Raw genomic sequence first — 25,400 nt, forward strand, 5'->3', positions numbered from 1 at the left:
AGAGAACCTGCCCCTCGTGCCCAAGTGCTGTCGCCACCTTCACGCTAGGTGGGCGTGGTTTCAGCAACCAGCTCCTGCCTCTTTGCCCCATTATGCATACTCATTCACTTACAAGAAATCAAATGTAAATGAGTTTGTTTCTTCATCGGAACAGATTTGGAGAAATTTAGCATTTCGTCACTTGCTCACCAATGAATCCTCTGCAGAGACAACAGGGGATGGACTTTACTGGAGGAAGCATTATTATTGATTGACTAGGATTTTGGCCAGAGGCAATGGTTTAAAGTTAAATCAACAAATTGTTTTATATCAGCTATTTGGTCTCTCGTTCTTAGGACACATTCAGTGCAGAGGATCAATTGGTGAGAAAATGATGTAATGCTAAATTTCTCCCAATCTCTTCTGATGAAGAAACAAACTCATCTACATCTTGGATGGCCTGAGGGTGAGTAAATTTACATTTTTGGGTGAACGATTTCTTTAAAAAGAAAGAAAGAAACATGACAGTAAAACAAAGCTAGGATGTCAATTATTATTTATTATCAAACTTAATACAGTGGTGTTGAAGCCAGCTGCAGAGAGGCCATTCCAAATGCTGTACCCATGTACCATACAATTATGCATACTCATTCACTTACAAGAAATTAATTGCACTAGTTGATGTACACATAACGTACATGCGGTTTCCCTTTTAACACTGACATCAGGAGGAGAGGTGCAGGAACACTAAGAATATATAAGGCAGAGGAATATTTTCTGACACAGCCAGAAGGTTTCAAATGGAATGTAAAGTGAAAATAGTTCCAGCACATCTCCGAAATTAAATGTTTGCACGAGTTACATTTCCCCAAAAGTCTTCAAACAATTTCTCCTAAGACTAGTACGCCCGAGAAAAAAAAAAAAAAAAAAAAAAAAAAGGAAGAAAACTAATTTTGGAATGCTTCATTTTGGTCATCTTAAGGCAATTTTTGGCAAGTTTTTTGTTTTACACCTCAAACAGAAGTGCCTTGCTTCAGCTCTCCATCACCTTCCTGGAAAACAAGAACATAAACAATGTTAACATAGGCATGCAGCTATTCATCCTATAAACATTTATAAATATGTATGTTTTTACCTTGTCTGGCAATTTTTCCTGCAGGGTCCTGACTTTCTCTTTCTCTTTGGCCAGTTGGTCCTGACTGTTTCTCAGCAGCTGTTGAAGTTTGGTGGCTGCCTGGCCCAAATCTTTGGTCATCTTTCGCTCCTTCTCTAGACACTCCTAAAACACCAAGTCATGATTTACATAGAAACCCAGTTTTAACAATTAAACAAGAAACATTTTAGATAATGCTCTTCCAGAATGCAAGGACAACGCCAAAATTAAAAGTGCTTATTTTTTATTGATGTGTCAACATCTGCAGCTATTTTCATGGCTATTTTCATTCATTTTTAAATAAATTAAAATGCATTGGTTTTAGTTTGAAAATAGAAATGTCCAAACTGTATATACAGGATGTAGAACTGGTCACACACAGGACTTAGGCTATTCATGTATATTTCTTGAAAGAAGAAGAATTGCCTTTGTGCTTTTTTGTAAGCCTTCTTTGACTGTAAAACTGGTACTAGGAAATGTTTTTCCTCAAAGTACATTAATGGACGTTTTTAAAGTTTCTCCTGGGAAAATATACTTTTATTCACGTCATATAATTTGATATGGATACATTTCAATCCATTCCATTCGCCACTTTTTGAAAATATATAAATCAGTACCAACATCACATCACATGTTTGACATTCCGTCATTCCCAGTTGAAGTAATTTCTTAGCAGCTTAGAAATATCTTAGCCAGTCCCACATGGCGTGGAACAATTTAAAAAAATGGCAGAAAAAAAAAAACCACACATACATAATACTGGTTATCAGCTATTCAATGTGCAAAGTACCTTCAGCTGAACAACATCCTCCATGGCTGCAGTGTCTTCAGCTGACTTCATCTGCTCTAGATGGCTCTGAAGCTGTTTGAGGGCCTCCTGAGTCTATAAAGTATGGAGGAATGAGTTTAATGATTGAAAGGTTTTTAAAAATCAAGAAGAAACACAAGGTCTTGGACACCACTGTACCTGCTCCACTTCTGCAGAGAGCTGCTGGTTTAGAGCCTGTTCACCCTGCAGGTTTTCCAATGTCTGTTCCAGCTGAGCCTGGACCTGACCAAATCAACAATACCACACAAGTAGATAAGTTATCGTAGCAAATCCATGAACTACTGCAAAACCTTTCCATGCCTGCTGACACAAGAGCTGCATTAAGGCCCCAATATACTTCAAACAAAATCGAAGAACGAACTGATATGACAATTTCAAACAAAATCAGGCCGAAACGAAGTTCGTTTTGGCAGTTCGAAACAGCTGACCAAAGCGAACTTTCTGGGGAGTTTGTTTGGTTCCTAAACATCTTTGAGCTTCCAATGGTCCATGGCGGTTACGCAATCGGTGGGTGTGTTCTGAAACTCCACCTTTTTTGACGTGCAATTTTTTTCCCGGTTCGTTTCTCATTCAACGGAGGTCAAGCAAGAGAACAGCATCTCCTATCACTAGCAACATAAATACAATGTGTCTAATAGCTGAGCTATTCTTTTGTCTAAAATTTTCCTACCATTGGTGCCCTTCTCACACCTAGATTGCCTTAACTTCATTTCATAGTTGTTGTTTTTAGGGGATACACGGGAGCGTTGCGACGCATGTTTATATTAATCTACACCCCGCCTCCAGCAGCGCGGGGGTGTCGGAATATTCAAAAACAGTATACTGAGCTCAGCCTTTTCAAACTTCCTTTTGCCCCCAAACGAAGAAAACGAACTTCATTGGAAGTATATCGGGGCCTTTAGAGGACAATGTATTCAGGAAATGAGAGTGAAAACAAGCATAAAATCCTAAAAAAATTGTAGGATCTTCAAAGAAGTGTGAGTTTCAAATGCAAAAGACAAATGTTAGTGGTTAAAAAAAGGTGAGTATGGCAGAAAGAACCCAAGAGTCCAGATATTCTGGTGAAAACAGGCGCCTGGGTTAACAGAAGCTGCTGAAACAAAATGCTATAATATGAATGGTTAGAATTATGAGTAGAACATCCCCTCTTTGGCAGTACTGGATAGGGAGAAAAACATACATAAGGCCAATAATATAGCCTCTTGTATAGGGTAAAATTATCCCAATATGTATAGTGAAAAGCACTATGTAAATAAATATAATTTGACATTTCTATGGATATTTGGCGATTGATATAGACTGTGTCTCATAACATAATAAGCAAAGTAGGCAGTTCTCCAGTCAACCATTTTTGGAAGAGTCTTATATAGGCATTGCTAGGTTTTGAGACCCAACCACAGTTAGTACTGAAACATTTATCTAATACTGCCAAGTGAGGTGCAGGGTGCCTTTCTATGTCGCACCCTAACCTGACACTCTTCCGCCTCAGGCTGCCCGTTCTCTGCCACTCCCTGAGCTTGCTTTGTCACGTCACTCAGTTGGCGCCTGACCTGGAAATAGAAGCTGTCACTCAACAAAACCAACTCGCGTGTTTTTCCTTGGGAAAATCTCCTGTTTGCCACATAATTGTGGGTAAACAAAGAATAATAGGTGTAAACCTTTAGCAAATGCTTTGGACTTCAAGGAAAACCAACCTGTGAAAGCTCCTCCCTCTGCGTCTGTGTCTCCTGCTGGGCCACACTCAACTGTCTTTCTGATTCTGCTAAAACATGCTTCAACTGAAAAAAAATAAACAACAAAATGAACTTAAGTGGCAGAGCTAGATCTCAAGATCTTCTCACAACCACATCAGATCTTAAAATTAAACAATGCTTGTCAATTAACGTCTTCACAAAGACAAATCCATTATTTAAAATAAATGAATAAAATGCACTGAATGACTGACTAAGAAGGCTTTGTTTTGCTTTTGTGTCTCATACTGTGCTTTAGTGAATCAGCATTAAGGCAGGAGTGTGCACTTACGTGTGTTATCTCTTCAGATTGACTCTGGCTGTCAGTGGACGCTGACTGGTGCTGTTTCTCCAACCGGGCCTCAAGCAACATCACATTCTCCTCCAGCTACATAAGGGGGAAAAAAAAATGGATAAAGGATAAAATGTACTTCTGTATATACACTTGGGTTTCTTACTACTAAGGTAGCATGAACAAAAAATAAATAAATCTATAAATAAAATACAAACCGATAAAATCTCAAAATCATGTATCCCAGCATTGTTTCCCAATCATTTATCTCTTGTACTTAATTAAATAAGCTGGGACACATATTCAACAGGCACTTAATACTGCTTAGAAGCAAAACAGAGTAACCAATTTAAAATACTCGAGACAAGTTTTATTCTATATGTATTGATAGAAGTTTATGTACCCATATATTATACAAATTAGTGATATTAAATTTTACCAATACAATGATGCGTTTAAAGAAAGACAATAAACTAATTATTGTGACAATACTATGAAAATGCATATACTGAATCCGTCAAAAATCCTTAGCCTTTCCCTCTGTAGTCTTTCCCAACAAGAGTTTACACTGAATTAAATGCCAGATCTAGTTCATTCTGTTACCAAAATACCAATCATAAAAAAAATAAAAAGATTTTATGAATAATGTTGGACTTTAAAATATAAACAAGCCCATTTTGAAATATCTAGGCTTCCAGCTGCTCATTCAAACAGATGAGAGAGAGGAGTATGCATCACTAGTAGAGCATAAGCACTCACGTTTAATTAAATCATGACATAACATTTAAATTCCTTTATTTCCGTTCCCAAATTTAGGATTTTATCATCTTTAAGTGATATTAGGACATCTGCTATACCATTTAAGATATAAAGATGACCTTAAATTTGGATTTAAGGCATATTAATGATTTAAGGACCCATGAGGACCGTATATATAAATGGTTAAATGTTGATTATTGGAGAAAAGTCATTTGAATGTAAAATAAATAATGAATGAGAATGCATTAGTTGAGTCCTAATATGAAATATTAAATTTTTGGATAATACTTTATTTCAATGAAGAGGACCATTCACACACACACCTTTATTTGTATAGGAACTTGTTGGATATTTTAAACAGACAGGATATTTTCAGGGTACAGCCTGATGCTTTTTTTGCACTCTGTAATACACATATTTTGAATTCCTACAGTGTCCTACAGTACAAAAATTCATTTCCACAGGTGAAATCTATACCTGTTGGGTCCTCTGGTTGTCCACTCTCAAGCTCTCTGTTGTCTCTTCTAATTCCTGCACCTTTTTGAGTGCCTATAAAATACAAATTGACAGACTGAAACTTTCACAATCGCTGTCCCTTGGTGGTGGAATGATCTACCAAATTCCCCCGAAACATTATGAACATTTTCCATAAACACAGCTTGCCCATGAAAACTTAAAAAAAAATTATAACCAAAAACAGCATTTTCTATAATCAAAAGGAAACATCATAAACTCTTTTTAGATTTCTAGAATTATATTTGTGTGTGTTAATACGGTGTTTTGACCTACCATCCTCAGTTTCTCCTCTGACTCCATTATCTGGGTCCTCCACACCCTCTCCTCCTCCTCTACACTCTTCTGAAGTGTTTTCAGCATCCCCTCCTATAGAACATCAGGAAACAAATTTGGCTTGATCCAATTCTCATTAAGGCTTTGCTGAAGCAGATTCTTGGTGTATAATCTCACCGTCTCAGCCAGTACATTCCTGTACTGCTCACACTCAGACTGTAGTGTGCAGTGACTCTCCTGGGCTGCCTGTAGTTTGCCCATTATCTCCTTATAATAAAAACAACATTGTAGTAACTACAAATATACCTTACATTCCCACTAGGGGGCAACAAAGAACCACTTTAGATGATATTAGCACAAGTCTACGATCAGCAGCACACTTACCACCATCTCTGTGTTCTGCTGGGATTCTTGGCTCAGTTGCTTTTGATTTAGCACCTCTTGTGCTTTCACAGCAAAGTCCTGAAGCCAATTGGTCTGAAAGAAGAGAACGAGAGACTCAGGATTAGCTAAAAAAAAATCAAGGATGTGATTAAGAGAAGTGCATCAAGTACAATACCATTCAAAGGTTTGGGGTCACCAAGATTTTTTTTTTTAAGGAAATTAATACTTTTATATACACAATTGATAATAATAGCAATAATAAAAAAATTCTTGAGCACCAGAGTCATCATATTAGAATGATTTCTGAAGGACCATGTCACAGTGAAGACTGGAGTAATGCATGCTGAAAATTCAGCTTTGCCATCACAGAATACATTAAATTGTAAAATTATTAATACAGAAAACAGTTATTTTAAATAGTAATCTATTCCACATTATTACTGTTTTTACTGTAATTTTGATCAAATAAATGCAGAACTTCTGAATGGAACTGTGTGTATAGAGTGACTGATGATATGTGTATTTGCTTTCAATATTAAGTAAGTCAATATTACAACTGGATCCAAAAACAAAACTGAGAAATAAAAAGTATGAGAAAACTGAAATCCTAGACACCTGTGCGGTCTCTATGTTGATGTGTGGGAAAAGAGAGTGAAGAACTTCTTTGGTCTCAGCCTGGACAGATTTCAGCATATCCTCCAAACTTTCCTGTAATGAAATGATATGCTCAGTGACAACTGAACACCTCTAAAAATAACAAAAATTCAAATCTATGCACAGAAATTCAACAAAAAAATTTTTATCTTGTGTCTCAGGTAAAAGCTGAGACACTTAGCACAACTAAATACTGTCTAAACCAAAATAAATTTTTAAATAGTGAAATAATAAGAAACATAAATAATTTTTGTTGAATAAGTTTCTTTAAAACTAAAACTGTTGAGTAAAATGATGACCCTTAACACTTCTTTTATCTGTGTCACCATTTTAATACCAGTAGTACCGGTAACATTTTACACACAGAAAAACCTAGGTAATTTAAAAGTCAAGACTTCTGAAATAGAAATGGAAGAGCACTGCATCAATCTGCTTTATACAGCAAGACCACATCCCCAGCTGACATGATGAGATAAGATGTGTGCCTACGCATATTTTTATGAACCACCGTGTACATGCAAGATAAAAACAAGCACATCCACAATAGTCTTGGCTACTTACGTAATTCTTGCCATGTGACTGATTTAGATCCTTGAGCTGCTGCACTTCCTGTTGTAGTGATGTCACTAGGCTCTCTTTTTCAGTTACACTGAAAATCATTATGAAAAAACACTCATTTTTTGTGGAGGATGACATTTATCACAGAATGGTGTTAATGTGGGTGGCTGACAGGAACATAAACATGCAGTGGCCTTCAGTTGGACTGAATATGTACCTTTTATGTAGTAACTCCAGTTTGGCTGTGCTATCTGCCAGCTGTAAATGAAGGGTGCATTATTAGAAATCACTGCATTTAAAAAGTCAAAAGTACTAAATTAGATAATAATAACAGCAAAGTCTCACTAACTTTAGTGTCATACTGTTCTTTACAGTGCCTCATCTCTTCTTCAAACGAAGCCACGCGAGACTCCTTTTCTTTCAAACTACAGGAACAGGAAAAAGAGAACATACAGCATTCAATCTTAATAACAGAATGTGAAAAAAAATTAACATTTTGAATTTGAAGCTGTTGTTTGGATCACAAATAAGGTATACCTGTTTTGTAGCTGTTCCAGCATTTCTGTGTTTTCAAGCTATGAATAATTAAAAAAAAAAAAAATTGGCATGAATGGTTAAGTCTAAACTGAATTATTGTTTGACGTGTAAAGGTTTGCATATGATAAACTTACTCTGGTGAGCTCTGAACTTTTTTCTTTAAACTGTTGGAGCTCTCCCTGAAGAGTTGCTATTTCATCATCTTTTTCTTTTATCTTAAGTTCAAAGGAAAAGATAGAATAAACGGATTCAAATCAACTAAGAACTACTGAACTGTATTAGTGAAGCACCAGAAAATACTTCTCGTACCTGTGCTGCAATTGCTGCAACTCTGTTGTGTTATCCACCTGAAGAGGACATGTGATTGGTTCAAATAAGGGAACACATTAAGTCAAATTTACTAATGAAATACTAAGAGAAGCTGATAAAGTCTAAAAACAGGCAGTATGTTCCGCTTCACCTGGTTGGCAATGATGTTTTTGAGTTGGATCAGCTCCTCTTCTTTCTCCTTCTGGCTATAGATTAAACAATCAATATGAATGCATTTTCAACAAATGTTAGAAGCAAAGCTTATGAAAATGTATTAAGGTTTTTTTTTTTTTTGGGTTGAACTGTACTAAAATTGTGTAACTGTTGATGTAACTGTGCAAAACACAAGATTTGTCAGTGAAGAAAAAATAAACATCTCATTGTCATCTGAAAACAAATCATATTTCCTTAATAAATATAGCCTTCCATCTTACCTGCTCTTTGCTTGCTCCAGTTCAGCTATCAAAGCCTGTAAATATTAAACATGCAAATGCATATGAAATATCTGCTTATCCATACATTACATCATTTACATAATGTTTATCAAACTTTAAACTTTAATTTTAACCCTATACTAAGTACATGTTATTAATTAATATTACAACTACATTGGAACAAGGAAACTGTAAAATAAAGTGCAACTGAGAAATTTATATGAGGTTACACACATAATTATATTTTATTATACAGTGACAAAGACATGTATTGGGACATTGAAAGTGGAGTGTCACCTCTGAATTATGGTTTTGTTCTTTGTTCTGGCTCGCCTCCAGCAGTTTTAGCTGTCTCTGCAGACTCTCTAACTGTCCGGTCTGCTCTATCATTTCTGCTTCCACACTGGCCACACGAGCTTGAGCCTCTGAAACAGTGCAGTTAGGAAAAGCACACTTATTTCTAATTACTAATTCATAATTTTGCATGATACGTTTGTCCAAAGCGATATAAAGTACGCAAGAAACCTGATGTTAAGTGTTTGGTTAAAGGGCACATTAGAGATACTGCAAGCATTATACCTTGCAGGATTTGCAGATCAGATCTAACCTATTTTTCAGTTAAAAAGAAATCTTTTTAAAGCAGACTGAATCTTGTAGAATCCATCTTGTGGTTGTACAGTGTGCTTCCTTGCTTAAGAACCAATTGGGTGCTGCTGACCTGCTAGAGCAGTGGCATCTTTCTGAGCTTGTTCAAGCTGTGTTTGAAGGCTGTTTCTACTGCTCTGGGTCTGTCTGAGCTCCTCACTCACGTCCTCCAGACGCTTCTGCAGAGCCTTTTCACTGCTCACCCATTTCCCCTGCAGATGACAAAGCATGAAACCAGAAAACACAGTTCAGACATGGTCATACAACTCAAACAGCAGAGTACAACGCTAACAACACCAAGGACATGGGTTCGAAACCTAGGGAAAGCAAAAACTAATAAAATGTAAAATGTGTTCCTTTTTAATGCAATCAAAGCCATAATGGAGCATAACTACATAAACTTTTTAAAAACAGTAACCACAATTTTATGTTCTGATATGATAAAAGACATTCAAGCAGTTTTGTGGAGGGAGGCAATGTAAATTAAATTTACACTTATTTCTAAATGGGTGTTCAGCTACTCAAAAAAAAAGATTACATCAAAACCTTAAAAAAATAAGGTTTCTAATAAGGTTGCTCTACACAAAAAAATACTACTAATAACAACAACTAACAACACCCAGACATTACCAACCATTCTCCCCCTAAGCCTGTACACTGTCTAGATGCTTAAAATGGGCTCAGGACACATTTCAACACAAGGCTACTTTTTATTCAGTGGTCTTTGGTTTGTAGCAGTGAATCAGCGAAGAGATGCTAAAGCTGTTTTGTGTGTTTCCAGTATGAATAATCAGATACTTCTGTCTGAAACTGTACTGCTCAAGCAGGCTCACATTCCTGATCGCTCGAAGAAGCGGTTCCCTGTAGCGCGGGCCATTTTCACACAGAGCACTGCTGAGCGATCAAACTGGCAATCAAATGTTCTGCCAGCATGTGAACAATCCCATTAGTAGAGGCACCAGCACTTGGGGGTCAAAGCCTCAGTTTTACCAGCAAGCCTAATCAAGCTTCTTAAATACACACACAGATTGCAAGAAACTAAGCTTGCCTACCTGCAGATGTGCAAGGCTAAACAGCCCAGCGGGAGGTAGCAGAAAGCTCTAATGAGGCTGGTGCTCATGCTGAGAGATGTTTTATAAGAATTCGAGTGGCATTTTGAACTCTTTCATAAGAGGCATCACAAAATTAACTACAACTCCACAAACGAAACAATAGGAATGACTGGCTTTTGTGGTGCTATGAATGGTTATAGAAGGATGGGTTACTGACCTGCAGCTGGGTCAGTTGTTTCTCAGCAGTGGCAGCTTTAGATTCCAGATTTTTCCTGAGCTGTTCGTCAGCCTGCAAGGCCTCATTCTTCTCCACCAGTTCCTTATTCAGTCGAATGCAGTCCTGACGCAGTTTGGCTAATTCAGCATTTTGTCTAATGGATAAAAAAAATTAAATGGAGAGGAATAAATGCAGCCTTGATGAGCATAAAAAACACATTAAAAATCGTTCTGATCCCAAACTTTTGAACAGTAGTGTAAAAGTAACTGTAGGTTCATACTTGCTCTCCGTCTGACTGGTGGCTTGGTTAAGCGCATCTCTGAGGATAGAGTTCTCCTGCTGTAGACGGGCCAACTGAGCATTAGGGCCTTTCTCCAGCTGGTCCTGGAGAGCCAAGACCTAAGGAGGAGCAGAAAGGGCTTAGGCACATCACCTAAATATTAGGGCTGCCAAAGTTCACTAATGTGATTAATTAAAAGCATCTAATCCTGTTAAATTTAATGCATTTACCTACTCTGATATTATACCTAACCTTAATGAGAAAACCACCATCTATGTTAAAATCTATAACACATAAATAAATATTTTGGGAGAAAAATATTCCATTATGGTACCACTAAATCCAGCACAATACACAAATTACCATGAAATCAATATTTAAATTTTCTGTCCTACTAAATGAATATTTTGGTAGACATCCTTGTCTTGCTACCATGCAGGTGTATGGCAAAGAATCTGTGCTGAGCTCTCACTTTGGCATTAAGCTGCTGAGTCTCTGCAAGGTGGTCTTGATAACTGGCCTGCATGCGTGCTTGCAGGGCAATAATGTCCTGCTCTCGCTTACTCAGCTGAGAGCTCAGCCTGGTCTCTACAGACGCCACCTTTGACTTCTCCCCAGAGAGCTCCTATACACAAACAAATCATACACGGGTCATGATCTGGCATGAAAACAGGTCATCACAATACGTCTGGCTTCTAGTTGAAGAGTAATGTAGAGCTTAAAAACAAAATTGTACACTACCATTCAAAAGTTTGGGGTTTGTGTGATTTTTATTTTTTTGCTTGAAAGAAATAATTACTTGTATTCAGCTAGGACTCATTAAACTGATCAAAAGTGATTTATAATGTTCCAAAAGACTTATATTTCAAATAATTGTTGTTCTTTCAAACTTCTGAAAAAAATATGTATCAAGATTTCCACAAAAATATTAGGCAGCACAAACGTTTTTAACATTACCAACCCTGAACTTCTGAATGGTTGTGTAGGTTCAGACCTTGTCACTATTTCCATCAGACCAAAGCAAAGTATTGACTGTCCACTTTTCACCTAATAGAGTCTATAATAACAGAGTACTTATAAGGCTTGATGTGTGTGCACATGTTAAACTTTTCCTAATTTGTATGTGATTCTTTTTTAGACTGGCATGAGTGTTTCAAGCCTCACTTTAGTCAAATCCCTCAGTTTGCTTTTAACAGCTGCAGAGTCCTCCTGCTCGGCTGCCAGCTGCTTGTCTCGTTCTTCCAGCTGTTTCTTCAGCACAGCTACCGGATCACCCTTCTGTGTGGCCTATAAACATGCATGAGACTCTGTTTACACAAACTTCCTGGTTGAGTTCGAAGAAAGTGACAGAAAGTGAAAGATCACTCATTTAAAAATATGAACAATAGAAAAGAAAAAAAAAACTTAAGGAAGTTGGCCTTACCTTGTGCCATGTGTCTTGAATAATGCCAGTCTTATCAGACAGAACCTCAATGAGCTGCTGGGCCTCTCCTTCAGTGAACACCATACCCCTCACCGTGGAAAGCAAGGCCTTGTAGGGCAGGTACAGTGGACTGTCTGCGGGGTCTGCAGCCACCGCTACAGAGAAAGAAACAAAAAACAGATCATTTATTAAGACTGTGCTTGAGCTATCCACTGAGGAAACAGTAACATCCTTTTGGAGTGCCAGTGTGTCATCCTGTATTTGAAGGACGCTAAATCAGAAAGCTGAGAAGCGTTTTGCTGCAGATCAGTCTCTGGTCGCAGCAGGGTGTCCACTAAACTAAAAGTGTTTATGAGCGAATTCTCCAAATCATTTTATTACACTCCTAAACATTCCCTAAACACCCACACCATGGTCTCCAGCATCCAATCAAACATGTTCAGAACAGCAGAGTCATAAAATAAAACAGACAGACCAAAACAAGAGCAGCTTTCAGAAAATGATGTGTACAATACAATGAAATGGATGCTTGTACAGTGGTGTGTGCACATACTTTCATGTTCTTTATTGACTCGCCGTGTTATTTACAGTGCCAACATGGCAGGAGTGCAGTGTGGCACCAGGGTGAGACGGCACCCAGGACTGGCAATAAACTCCCATTGTCCAGTCACTAAAAGCCTTTGTGTGCTCCCCTAATAGAGCAGCTGAGGCAAAAGTATTGTTTGAACAGGGCCAAGAGACTGTGCTTCGTGAAGAGGAGAGGAATTCTGGGTGCACAGAAGCACACCTGTGCGCTGCCAAAGCAGAGCAATACCTCATCACCGGTGAGTGGAAAATCTATAAGGACGTATGCATGAAAGGTGGATTTCAAAAGAAGAAAGGAACGCTTGAACAAAATAAAAAAAATACAGTAGTAATGAAATTTGATTTTATCATTATTTAATATTATAGTATTTATTCATTTATTTTTACATTTTCCATTTGATTTAAATGTTACTTAGCTCTAGTAATTTAGTTGTTTGTCTCATTTTTATTAGTTTTTCTCCATTTAGTTTTGAGAAATCTTGAACTAAACAAATTAGACATGTTGCATGTTACAATTTTTTTAATTGTATTGTATTTCAATTAAAGTAAATTGCTTTTTATTATTAGTTTCACTTAATGATAACAACACTGAATGGTTGACTATTCTAGCAACAGATTAACTAATGAGTTAGACTGAGTAATTTATCTAGATTTTTTAGTGGTTTTGCTTTATTTTGTGTTGTGACTAGTAGATTTTGATAATATGTAGTATTTCACATCTCTAGTTGACAGTGTGCAAAAAGAAAAAGAAAGGCACAGAGAATACAGAGAAGTCAAAATTATGCATAACAGCATAAGAATCAAGGACAAGGCAGAATATGAAACTGCTATTAAAATGAAACTCAAACTACTACATGAGCCTGTGAACTAGCACACACATGTGCATGCAAACCAGCAAAAGAGCAGAAGAATGCAGCTCACTGCCTCCATTCCCCTGTGAGTAGTACTTCAGACAGAAACCCACTCAAAGCTCTCTGCAACCAATCAGAGCCAACATCAGCAAATAAGGAGTAGTGCTATTCTAACACCCCGCCCACAAAGGAAATAGAGCACATCTGCGCTATTTGTCAGAAGAAACAATCCAGATGGTCCTCTGAACTAGATGAATGATATCAGGAAGTGACACGTATATAAACTCACGAGTCAGCCACTTAACATACACCATAAATTCAGGTTTTCCAGGATCCGCTTGAGGGTTTATCACATGTAGATGTCATCTGTGTGGTCTAGCCAAAACAGTTTTATCTCTGTGTATTTATGGGTTTGGCAAACCAATCAGAAGGCCATACTTCCTTAAAGACATACTTGGATCCAAATTTTTCATTCGGACTGGCTTTTTTTCAGATTACAGGTCTGATTTTAGATATAAAATTATATAAATATAAAAGGTATAAATATTTTAAATATTAATATATAATAAAGATATTAAAGATAATACATACAAACATAGAATGGAGGAATGAGAGGAAAACATTGGCACTCAAATTCAAGCTCCACGTGTGCACAACAATCATTTGTCGTGGATCAGACAAATAGGAAAAAAAAGTCAAATTATCATTAAAAATGTATATGTTATAATGTATATGTTAACCTAATATAATAACTAGGTTAAAGCATTAAAGAGTCTTTGAGCTGTAGTTTAGTGCCCATGAAGATTTTAAATGTAATCATTCATTTTCAGCAGCACCTGTTAGTCCTTCAACGTAGCAAAAGAAAGATAAGAACGAAAAGCAGGAGGAATAAGAAAAAAGAATAATAGAAAAACTACGACTCCTAAGGTTTGATGATGTCTTTGTGCATCTTACTGACTACTACAGAAAGCTAATATTATTAATAATAATATTATTGTTAAGTATTACGCCAATGAAATAAAATACCTAAAAATGTACAGTTTTAGAGAAACAGGAAGAGGCATCCTCCTCCACTTCCTTTAGGTCTGTGCAGTGTGCACCCTGCCTAGTAATAATCTGACCACTTAATATAGATGGTTTTGTGGATATAACAGCATACCTGGCTCTGACTTCTTCTTGGATCCTCCTTTCTTCTTGGCTGGAGCATCTTGTTTGGGCTCTTCTGCTTTGGCCGGCACAGCAGTTGCTGCAGCAGCTTTTGAAGTACCCACTGGAGGCACAGCCATGACAGGAACCTTTTTGGTCACCACCTCCAATGGAGCCACAGATTTGGGCTGAACCTCAGCTGAAGCAGACTCTGCTTTGGCTTTCTTCTTCCTCTTATCCTTAGGAGATGGGGCGGGTGGAGCATCCTTAGGAGCAGGATGGGATGCAGGAGGGGTACTACCAGGGGCCGGGGCAGGTGGACTTTGTTTTTGGTCAGGCGGAGAGGACTTCTGGGCTGGGGATGGTGAGGCAGCTTTCTGGGTTGGGGCATTTGAAGCAGACTTTTGGGATGGGGCAGGCTGAGAAGATTTCTGTGTTGGGGCATTTGGAGCAGCCTTCTGGGATGGGGCAGGTTGAGAGGATTTCTGTGCTGGGGCCGTTGGAGCAGATTTCTGTGCTGGGGCCGGTGGAGCAGATTTCTGTGCTGGGGCCGGTGGAGCAGATTTCTGTGCTGGGGCCGGTGGAGCGGATTTCTGGGATGGGGCAGGTTGAGAGGATTTCTGCGCTGGGGCCGTTGGAGCAGATTTCTGCGCTGGGGCCGTTGGAGCAGATTTCTGCGCTGGGGCCGGTGGAGCAGATTTCTGTGTTGGGGCATTTGGAGCAGCCTTCTGGGATGGGGCAGGTTGAGAGGATTTCTGCGCTGGGGCTGGTGGGGCAGATTTCTGCGCTGGGGCCGGTGGGGCAGATTTCTGCGCTGGGGCCGGTGGGGCAGATTTCTGCGCTGGGGCCGGTGGGGCAGATTTCTGCGCTGGGGCCGGTGGGGCAGATTTCTGCGCTGGGGCCGGTGGGGCAGATTTCTGGGCTGGGGCCGGTGGGGCAGATTTCTGGTCTGGGGCAGGTGGAACTGCTTTCTTGGCTTGGGCAGGTGGAACTGCTTTTTGGTCTGGGGCAGGTGGAGTGGCTTTCTGGGCATTTGAAGCAGACTTCTGAGCAGGGGCAGGTAAAGTGGATTTCTGTGCAGGGGCAGCTAGAGTAGGTGAAGATTTCTGGGTAGGAGGAGGTGAAGCAGATTTCTGGGCAGAGGGAGTTGGAGTAGACTTTTGGGTAGGTGAAACAGATTTCTGGGCTGGGGCAGGTGGAGCTGACTTCTGGGCTGGGACAGTTGAAACCGATTTCTGAGCCAGGGCAGGTGAAGCTGGCTTCTGAGAACGGGTGGGTTGGGGAGACTTCTGAGCTGGGGCTTCTTGTTTAGGTGCTGGTGCAGCAACTTGTTCTGGGCCTGGAGCAGTTGAAGGACTGGGCTCAGCTGGCACGTCTGTAACCTCAGGGATGGACTCTGAGTCCAGGAGCTTCCCGTTGGGCTTATCTTCCTTTTTCTTAGCACGATTTTTCTTTTCAGCTGCCTTGTCCTTTTTCTTCTTGTCTGATCGTTGGCTGGACAGTGTTTTCCCCTGCTCCTTCCGCTGCTTGGCTATAGCTTCTTCATACGAGGTCTCCTTCATGGAAAATGTTGAGACCAGAGCAATCCCAATGGCTGAGAACACCATGAAGCCACCAAACACCACAATTCCAAGGGTCTGAGGATCGTAGATGTCCATGATTGCTAGTTTCCTATCTGATTAAAAAGAAAAAAAGGATGAGGTTTGGTACATTTTTATATCAATAATATTTTTTACCTCAAGAGTGGCACCAAAAGCTTTAACAACTTCCCAGTGAAATCCCTCTTAACTTTATCAAAAGTTAAAGTTAATTATCTTTATCAAATATATATTCATTGCTTTACAATTACATTTTTTTTTTTTTACTTAGGACATTAAAGTTGGCTTTTGAATGTTGAGCTCGAGATAAGAAAGAAAATCACAAACTTTACACTTTGTTCATTCTTTTGAAAAGTAGGTCCATGAAAAAAAAATGAAATGGAAAAAAAAGATGCTCAAGTGTACTCAACTTCTACCATCTACTTTTTAGAAAAGCTTCTTCCATAGAATGTGCAAACAGTACTTTGGTAGAAGAGTACCATGCAAAAAAAGGTATAAACGTCCAAGTGTGCTACCCTCAACTTCTACTACAAAAAATTTGAAGAAAAGCTCCTTCCATATAATATGCAAACACTCTGTTTGGTAAAAGAAGGAGTTATGCAACAGAGTTTTCCATTCCACCATGTGCTGCTGTCTGCAAATTTCTATACTCCGCTGCTTCCATGGGATTCATGCCATACCAATCTCACACATCAAATGTGCACCAAAGCACAAACTTGCCATATCCCAGAAGCAAGAACTATCTAGACACCTTTAGGAGCACAAAACAGAGGTTTAGTGGCCATATGTAACTTGTATATTGGAATGCGACGTTTTTTTGTAAACAGATTTGCGCATAAACAGCACTACTTTCCATAGCCTTTGACAATGTTTTCTTGTGCTGTAATATATAATGACTTGATTGGGTGCCAATTAAAGACATTATACAGGAAACCTAATGAATGAAAAAGCATAACTAATATAAAAAATAAAAAAATAAAAAATTGAATTGCCTGTAAAATGTGACAGGCTACATTTCTGTTGATTCCTGTCTTACATGTTTAATTGGTATAATAAATAGTTATTATTAATAGTTATTATATGGCTAATTTGTAATGACTTCACTGGAAGCTATTTAAAGAGCCAATAGGAAATTGAGGGGGAGACTCGACATTTGCTATGAAACTGAATTAAAAGGCTGATTCACACTAGATGAAACAGAATTTGTTCTATATTCCATACTCTCATGAGACACCTATTCGCGGTTAGCGGGTCAATTAACATAAAATAAGAAATCAAGGCTAAGAGTTTCTGGACTGTACAGCTGTACTTGGAACGTGAATGAACTACTAAAAGTATGCGTTTAAACAAATTTCGGATAATTCTCACAGACATTAAAGCTGTTATAAATGTGATATTTAATGCACAGTTTTTTTTGCTAGCTCACAAAAGAAAAGCTGGTATTAACTGTCTGCCTACAACAGAGCATCACCCAAACCAAAATGTGAAACCACTTAACGTTACTATAGTGTTGCTATTCGCTACGTAACTACAATAAGATGTCTTTAACCCACTCGGCTTACGAGCGAGTTAAAGAGGAGAGTAAATAAATGGGAGAGATCAAAGTTTACTGCTAACTGCTACTGAAAATCTTTTAATGAATAACGCCATAACAAAAGCTTTGAATCTCACCTTTTCTCGCGGCAGATTTCCGTTGGATGAATCACTTCAGGAAGAGTTCAAACAGAAGTGATTATCTCGAATCCAACTGCCTCGCCACGCCAGCAAAAAAACAAACTAAAAAAAAAAATCTTATCCTCAGCTTGAGGAGTCAGTCGATGTCTATGTGGAGTCGTGGCACTTTCTCGCGCTAGCATTACGCCGGTCAGTGGCCCGTATTCCGTCCATCCAGAAGACAGCTGATTGGCTAGAGTGGAGTCAGTCAAACAGGTGCGAACCAATAGAATTTTGCTGTCTTAAAAGAAGGCTGGTCTTTTTGACTCTTATGGGAGTTGTAGTTTTTTTCCCTCTTTTTTTTTTTTTTTTTTTTTAAACACTTCTTTCAAAAATTACCGTAACAGATTTAATTTGAATACCAAACGATTTAATTTGACTGCTTCTTACATCACCAGTCTGGGTGCTTGTCAGTATGCATTTTATCCACTCTTTGTGTTTGTTTATAAATTTTATATATATTATATAATTATATATATTTTCCCTTAAATTTATTGTTGTTTTCAAATACATTGCAACTCAATTTCATAAAAATTTCATAAAAACAGCCTTTATTTTTCACCATTTGTTTCACATGAAAATACATTTTAAAAGATAATAATCCCAAAATTTATAAATGTCTAAAGATAAACAAAGAGACCTTGCTCTGAACATTTATACATTTAAAAGAAAGTCCATCTTCAAGGAAAAAGAGTTTTCAGAGTCATGAACTACCATTTATATCATTCTTATGAGACCATTTTAAAGGTAAATGCTATACTGTATAAAATACTGTGACTAAGGTGGGAAAAGACTGTTGTAAAAGTAATGTGTAAATCAAGGTGTGAATTATTCATTGCTAATGTCCTTTACAGATCAGTATAAGACCAGTCAATATTTATATTCTTTATCTTTATTTCCCTTAAGCTTATACCATGACACTCAGTTATCGAGCTGTTTATAGACATAGTCTACAAAAAATATCTTAATTTACTTTTCAAAAGTTATTCTTTGGTGTGGTTGTGTTGTGTTAGGTGTGTGGTGTAACACTTATTTGTTTAGCAGCAGGTGTGGTTTCCACAGAGCACTAGAACATCAATAGAAATGTTTTAAAAAATTTCAATATCCAAACGTTTGTATATTATACACATTATATTACCTAACCCTTTCATGCATGAATTGTTAAATCACAAAGTAATATTTTCATATGTTTGTTTTTACTTTTAAGCAAGTGAAAAATCATGCCAATAACTTTTCCCCCTCAATCTATTTTATTTTGAGGGATGGTGGGCTATTCAAACACAGGCACAAATGCACATACAGACAAGCACACACACCCTCCCACCACACACTTGAACACAATCATGCACACATATCCATGCACTCATATAGAACATGCCTACATTTAAAAGAAAAGAAAAATTCTCTTTTATTTCTGAGAATAAAAGGATTTAACACCTATTCCTGAGGTATTTGGTGCATCTACTCTTCCCACCATCATTTTGAATGTATTATGCAATGTCTCAAACAAAAAGGGATAAAAAAAAAAACAATAATTAAATGGAATCATAGACAACACTTTGGGGGTTTGCCAGTTGATGGTTGGGTCATGGTGCTACAACTTAAACGGTTCAAAATCGCTTCCAAATATCTGTCCACTGTAGTGGACGCCATACATGAATTATATTATTATATTATATATGTTAATATATATATTAACTATATAACTTAAAAAATCAGCCTTCAAACCATATCATGCTTTGTAGAACTCATACTTTATAAAACTGTAGAAACATACATCACTGTACACTTCAAAGCATATTTTAAGAACACAGATTCATATGAGTGAACTTTGGGTTACTTTAAAGGAGTGGACGCACACATTCCACATTCATTTGTTTATTGTGTATTAGTATGATGTAATAGTACTCACAGAATCAAATAGAATAATAGGGCGTTGGAAGAACATAATAAACAGTAAAGCAGATATACCTGAATTTAGTGCGTCACTCCACACCTTCTTGCCTCTCCTAAGAAACAATTTCCAATATGCTTTCATTTCATTATTTTCTAGGTGAAATGTCTTGTCATTGTTGTTTTTTTTTTTGTTGTTGTTGTATTTTGTATTAGTACAGAATATTCTTAGATAGGTGACAAAAGTTACATTACTGCAATATTGAGCAGACCAAACTGTAAGGTGTAGAGACTTAAAACTTTGAGGGATGGTAGTACTCACCCTGTCTACACCCTCACCAAGGCTTCCCCTGATTGGCCTGACGGGGGTGCTACAGCAATCAAAAGTATGAAAAATCGCTCATAATTCCTAAAGCGCTTGTCGAAAACTCAAGTGTCTTAGCCCTAGTTCAGATTACATGACTTTAAATGTCGGCAGATCGCTGTGCAAGTGGTACAGGAGTTGTTTATTTGAAATGGGCGTTGGGAAGAAATTAGCACTGCAAGCTTTTTGCGCAATATGCTGTTTTGAACAATTTTGTTCCATTTCTTGTGTCTATGTTGCTGCTGCTGTTTTTCTTCCGGTGACCTCAACCTTGCTCTCTCATTTGCTGTAGTTTGTCGTGACACCTGACACCACTTGATGTTGAGTCGGCCGAAAGGTCCACATATTTAGCACGCTAGATATTTGTTTGGTGTTGGCGAGCGACTTTCATGCATCATTGAGTAGTTCATACATAACGGCTGCTGATCGCTGATCACCCATTGATTTGCCCCGATCACAGCCCGACCTGTTGACGAGCTCGTTGACTTGCAAATCGGGCTTAAAATCCTGAAGTGTGAACTTGGCATTATATCATTGGAATCCTTTCCCATACAGCAACATAGTGTTGGCCCAGGTCCGGCCCACATCTGGCCCGTGTGAAATCCATGTGGGCCAGATGAGGACCGGATTCGGGCCGACTTTACTGGATTTTTTTAAAAATAAAAGTTTGTGCACTAGTCCTAGGTTTTTCGCTTGATTGGAAACCAGAGCAGAAAAATTATCTGGAGAGTGATCAAATAATTATTCAATTATTAAAAATAAATAAATAAATTCTCATCGCAAAGGGATGCCAAAATGTTCGAAAGAGACGGGCCACTTTTCCTTAAAAGGCTATAACTTTTCAACGGAATGAGATATTTACACCAATTTTGATTTGCATATGTAAGACCTCAATCTGAGTCACATGAGAAAAAAATCACTACTGTGTTGTGGTGCTATAATAAGACAAAAACATAAAAAGGGCTATAACTACCCATCCATTATTCTGACTGACTTGAAAATTCATGTGCAGTGTCTGTGTTCAGTTGTCACTTTGGTTACTTTTCACAACTTTAAACAAAATTTAACCTCAAAAAACTATGACACTTTCATAAAAAAAAACAGATTACCCAAAAACATCCAAAAGCGTATAATTCTTGAACAAAACCTTGGAACTTCACAGAATTAGGTGAGCACATGCAGCATATGATTCTAAAGAAGCATGCCAACTTTTATTGAGATCGTACTATATGTGGCACTTTAACAGCCATAAATGTTAAAAACATCATATTTCTATGCTAAATTACCTGGGATTGCCAAAAATACTCTTTTTAATCATTGATTTAGGTCATTAGGTGGCTTGCTAAATCGTGGCCTAGTGGTTAGAGAGTCGTGGTCATGGCTTAGTGGTTAAGTCGTGGCCTAGTGGTTAGAGAGTTTGACTCCTAACCCTAAGGTTGTGGGTTCGAGTCTCGGGCCGGCAATACCACGACTGAGGTGCCCTTGAGCAAGGCACCGAACCACCAACTGCTCCTCGGGTGCCGCAGCATAAATAGCTGCCCACTGCTCCGGGTGTGTGTGAGTTCACTTTGGATGGGTTAAATGCAGAGCAAGAATTCTGAGTATGGGTCACCATACTAAATAATATGTCTTGTCTTTTTTCGTATGGGGGTTAATTGCCTAAAAGCGTTTGAACCCTGGTAATCGCTGCTTGCAGCTATATTTCAGACTTGTACAGTAGCTGCATAATCCTCTAAAACAGCTGAACTTGCACATGTATTACAGATCACACATTCGCAAAATTTATACTATGTGATACACAAGTTAAATACTTTTGCCTTAAAAATCAAATCAACATGTCTATAAATATCCTAATTCAATATTTCCAAATGTTTATTCACCCTCAGTATAAAAAACTATGCCCATAAAATGTAATTGCTTCATAATAGTCATATGTATGGAAATGTTAGAAAAACTGAACTATTAGTTCTATTAGTTTTACTGCTGACTCATGGATTTATCAGTCAGCCATTCAAGGTCAAGTCAACGTGGCCTATTTGCTTAGTGAGTGAGAAAGTCAGAGTTTCAGTAGCATATGGTCTAGAAAAGTAATTCTCAAAGGAGTATTCACAAGTTTTCATTCATTGCTTGTTGAATATTGTCTAACCTTAACAGTTGTAATTAGCACATGGATATGAACACAAAAGAATAATAAATGTTACCATTGTTTAATATTACATGCTTTCATTTTAAAAATCAAGCTGGAAGCAAAAATATAATATAATAAATATTCTAAAAATGTTTTTGCATTTACACGAAAATACAGTACAAACAGCACATAATTATAAAGTCTTTTGCATTGTTCTCTAGTCTAGAGCACAGATGGAGCCCATAGCATTATGTAACCTATAAATGACTGCATGGTGGATAGTGTCTCAGCCGTTACTGCAATGTTTGATGTCTGTAGAGTAAACAAAACTACTTCTCCTACTTTATCAAGAGAAGTGGACAAACTGGTCTGCTTTTTTAAGGTATATAAAAGGTCGCTATACTATACGTTACTGAGAATTATCCAAATTTCTGTCAGAGCCAATTTACTTTCTATTGTTTTTGTACTGGGTAATGCATTTTTATTATGCATTCTTAGGTCCATTTATAATAATAATAATAATAATAATATATTATTATATAATATATATAATATACATTATTATAATTATAATAATACATTTCCCATGATTTTATTTATTTTCTTTTATATTTTTTTTATTAAGACCTTTACTTTGTGGATTGAACACCCTGAAACAGACCAAGCAGTGCCAAGAGCACACTCTTACCTAACCACTCTCATCTTTTAATGGACTGAACACAGGTGAACCAGAGCAGATGCCCTCCACTGACTTTAGAAATAGAGTACTTCAGAGCACTTTCAGCACCTGAGTTTCTAACTGTTCATACAGTCTGTGTTACAGCAAAATTTCCTGTCAGTGTGGATGATCATTATGAGTTTGTCTCTTTTGTAGCATGTTGCTGGGTAACCCCGCCCATTGTAAAATCTCATTGGACAAAACACGTGCTCCTCATAACATTAATAAGGAAATACTCCTAAATATCTTCTTATTGACAGTGACTTTTTATGTCATTATCAACTTCACTGTCCTGTATTTCTTTTGTTCATTTCAAGATCTAAGTTCTGTTAACACCACATAAAAAGAAGGACAAATATTAAACTGTCAGTCAACAAAGAACTAACTTTACATATACAAAATTCCATATTTTACCTGAAACTATTTTTTAAGTGATTAATTGCATTTTACGCTTAACGGTTCACAGCCTTTCTTAAAAAATAAAATAAAATAAAAAAAAGCTACAATAATTAGTCATTGAGGTGGGGGAGAGGGCATTTTGCCCTCGCCATCTTCTATTTTGTGCAGGTGCAGTTATTTGACACAGGACAAGACACTCTGACCCAGAATTCTGACATGTGATTGGATAATCCAAAGATAATATTGAAACACTGTAGGAAAGTAGGCCCATAAAATGATTTTTAGATTGTGGTTAAAAGGAAACTGGGACAGAAGTATATAAAGATTTAATGGCATTGTAAGAGTGTAATGAAAGTCTAGTATGACTGGAAAGTGGGTGGAATTGTATTGGATGACCCACTTATCATCTTATATTTCTGTTTCAGCTGCTCAGTTTGTATTGTATATGTAAGGGAGAATGTACATTCAGCCTGTGCACTTCCCTTCAGGGTCCTAATCATCCTGTGGGGGTTTGCTTTGTTATTATAATGGACAAACTGACATTATTCTCAGTTTTATTTATAAACCTACTAACCAAATAAATAAATGGACATTACATTTCTGTTGAAATTAATTTTTTATGTGTTAACTCAACTACTAAGTGACATAAAAGACATTAAATTATACTGTAATAATGCTACAGTATAAACCTGTTAATTGGAAGTTCCCTTACTATACGTACAGGGAAAAACAGCAATAGATTTAACCTTACATTTAATATAATTTTACAGCAAAATATTGATGAATATACAGTTTTTGGAAGTAAAAAAAGAACAAGTCATTTTATATTTTACGAAAACCATAAATTGACATTCCCAGAATTCTCAGGGTGATACTTCACATTTGATGGTATTTTTTAAATTTTTGTGTTTCTTAAAAGTTTTTGTTATCAGTTATGTATATTAAGGTTATATGTTATAACTTATGTTGTTTAATGACTGTTTATTGCATTATTTTAGTGATATGTGATACAATGATGGTGTTTTGTATTTGTGTGTATGACACTGGGTGCACCTTCTATAATATGGAGACAGATTAGTCTCAAATATAATTCACGCAAAAAACACGATTCACACATGCGTAGACAATTTCACATGCATGAAACCTAATTCACGTACACACAAAAAAAAAATCACGTGCGTGAAAAAAAAAATATATTCACAAAAAGCAATTCACATGCGCAAAATAAAATTATATATTCATAAAATACATTTCACAAATGCAAAACACAATTCGTAGATGTACAACTGTGCACAAAAACCTTTGAATGTTTAAAATGTACGAGTGTCTGAATGTACAAATCGTCATTTACTACGAATCCACTCGGATTTGTGTGTGTGTGTTTTTGAGACTTTCCTGGCAGAGCTCTCTTCCCACGTGGGTCTGTCTTACTCTTTAGCCAATCAGATGCGAGCTCACCATTCAACCAATCATATCATAAGCCACTGAGACTGCATTCAGAAGCTCGCAGGCAATCGGGGAGACGTCAAGAGAGAAGCCCATAGAAGCCCTGGCGTTACATTTTAAAATACTATACAAAATAATTAATCAGAATACTTACTCCTGCTCACTCACGCCAAAGAACTCCCCGCTCAAGCTCGCCGTTTCTACAAGATTAACGAAGGCAGTTTGCACGCACAGCTACTAGAAGATTTACATCTGTCAGACAGGTTGCTGACGTCATCAAGCTTAGTTTGAGTCTGCGCGTCAGAAACGGAAGTTCTAAAAATCGCTAAAAATGGGCTTCACTTGTCTCAATTGAGTTCCAATTGGGTCGCTGTGTCCATTTCTTTTACTGTCTATGGGATTACTGATGTAAAGGCTTACTTTCCGTTCTAATTAATCCATATTGCGCAAAAGGTGCGCAGAATCGTGCTCCTTGAATGCACTCTCAGTGCCTTATGATATGATTGGTTGAATGGTAAACTCGCATCTGATTGGC

General features: G+C 37.5%; 1 protein-coding gene across 1 annotated transcript; it reads right to left on the reverse strand.

The window, feature by feature from the left end:
* Nucleotides 1-518: 518 nt before the first annotated feature.
* Nucleotides 519-18,069, reverse strand: rrbp1a (ribosome binding protein 1a). The gene is given in 28 exon segments (XM_042769254.1): nt 519-1,031; nt 1,115-1,258; nt 1,923-2,015; nt 2,100-2,183; nt 3,431-3,511; nt 3,656-3,739; nt 3,984-4,079; nt 5,220-5,291; nt 5,532-5,624; nt 5,709-5,798; nt 5,916-6,008; nt 6,531-6,623; nt 7,131-7,218; nt 7,345-7,385; nt 7,477-7,552; nt 7,665-7,702; nt 7,799-7,922; nt 8,120-8,179; nt 8,408-8,442; nt 8,705-8,832; nt 9,126-9,264; nt 10,322-10,475; nt 10,602-10,720; nt 11,074-11,226; nt 11,766-11,888; nt 12,025-12,179; nt 14,620-16,281; nt 17,876-18,069. Coding segments are annotated over 27 exon segments (4,140 nt in total). The 5' UTR covers nt 16,265-16,281; nt 17,876-18,069; the 3' UTR covers nt 519-992.
* Nucleotides 18,070-25,400: the final 7,331 nt, after the last annotated feature.

This window comes from Cyprinus carpio, chromosome A13, assembly GCF_018340385.1.
Source record: "Cyprinus carpio isolate SPL01 chromosome A13, ASM1834038v1, whole genome shotgun sequence".
NCBI classification, from domain to species: domain Eukaryota; kingdom Metazoa; phylum Chordata; class Actinopteri; order Cypriniformes; family Cyprinidae; genus Cyprinus; species Cyprinus carpio.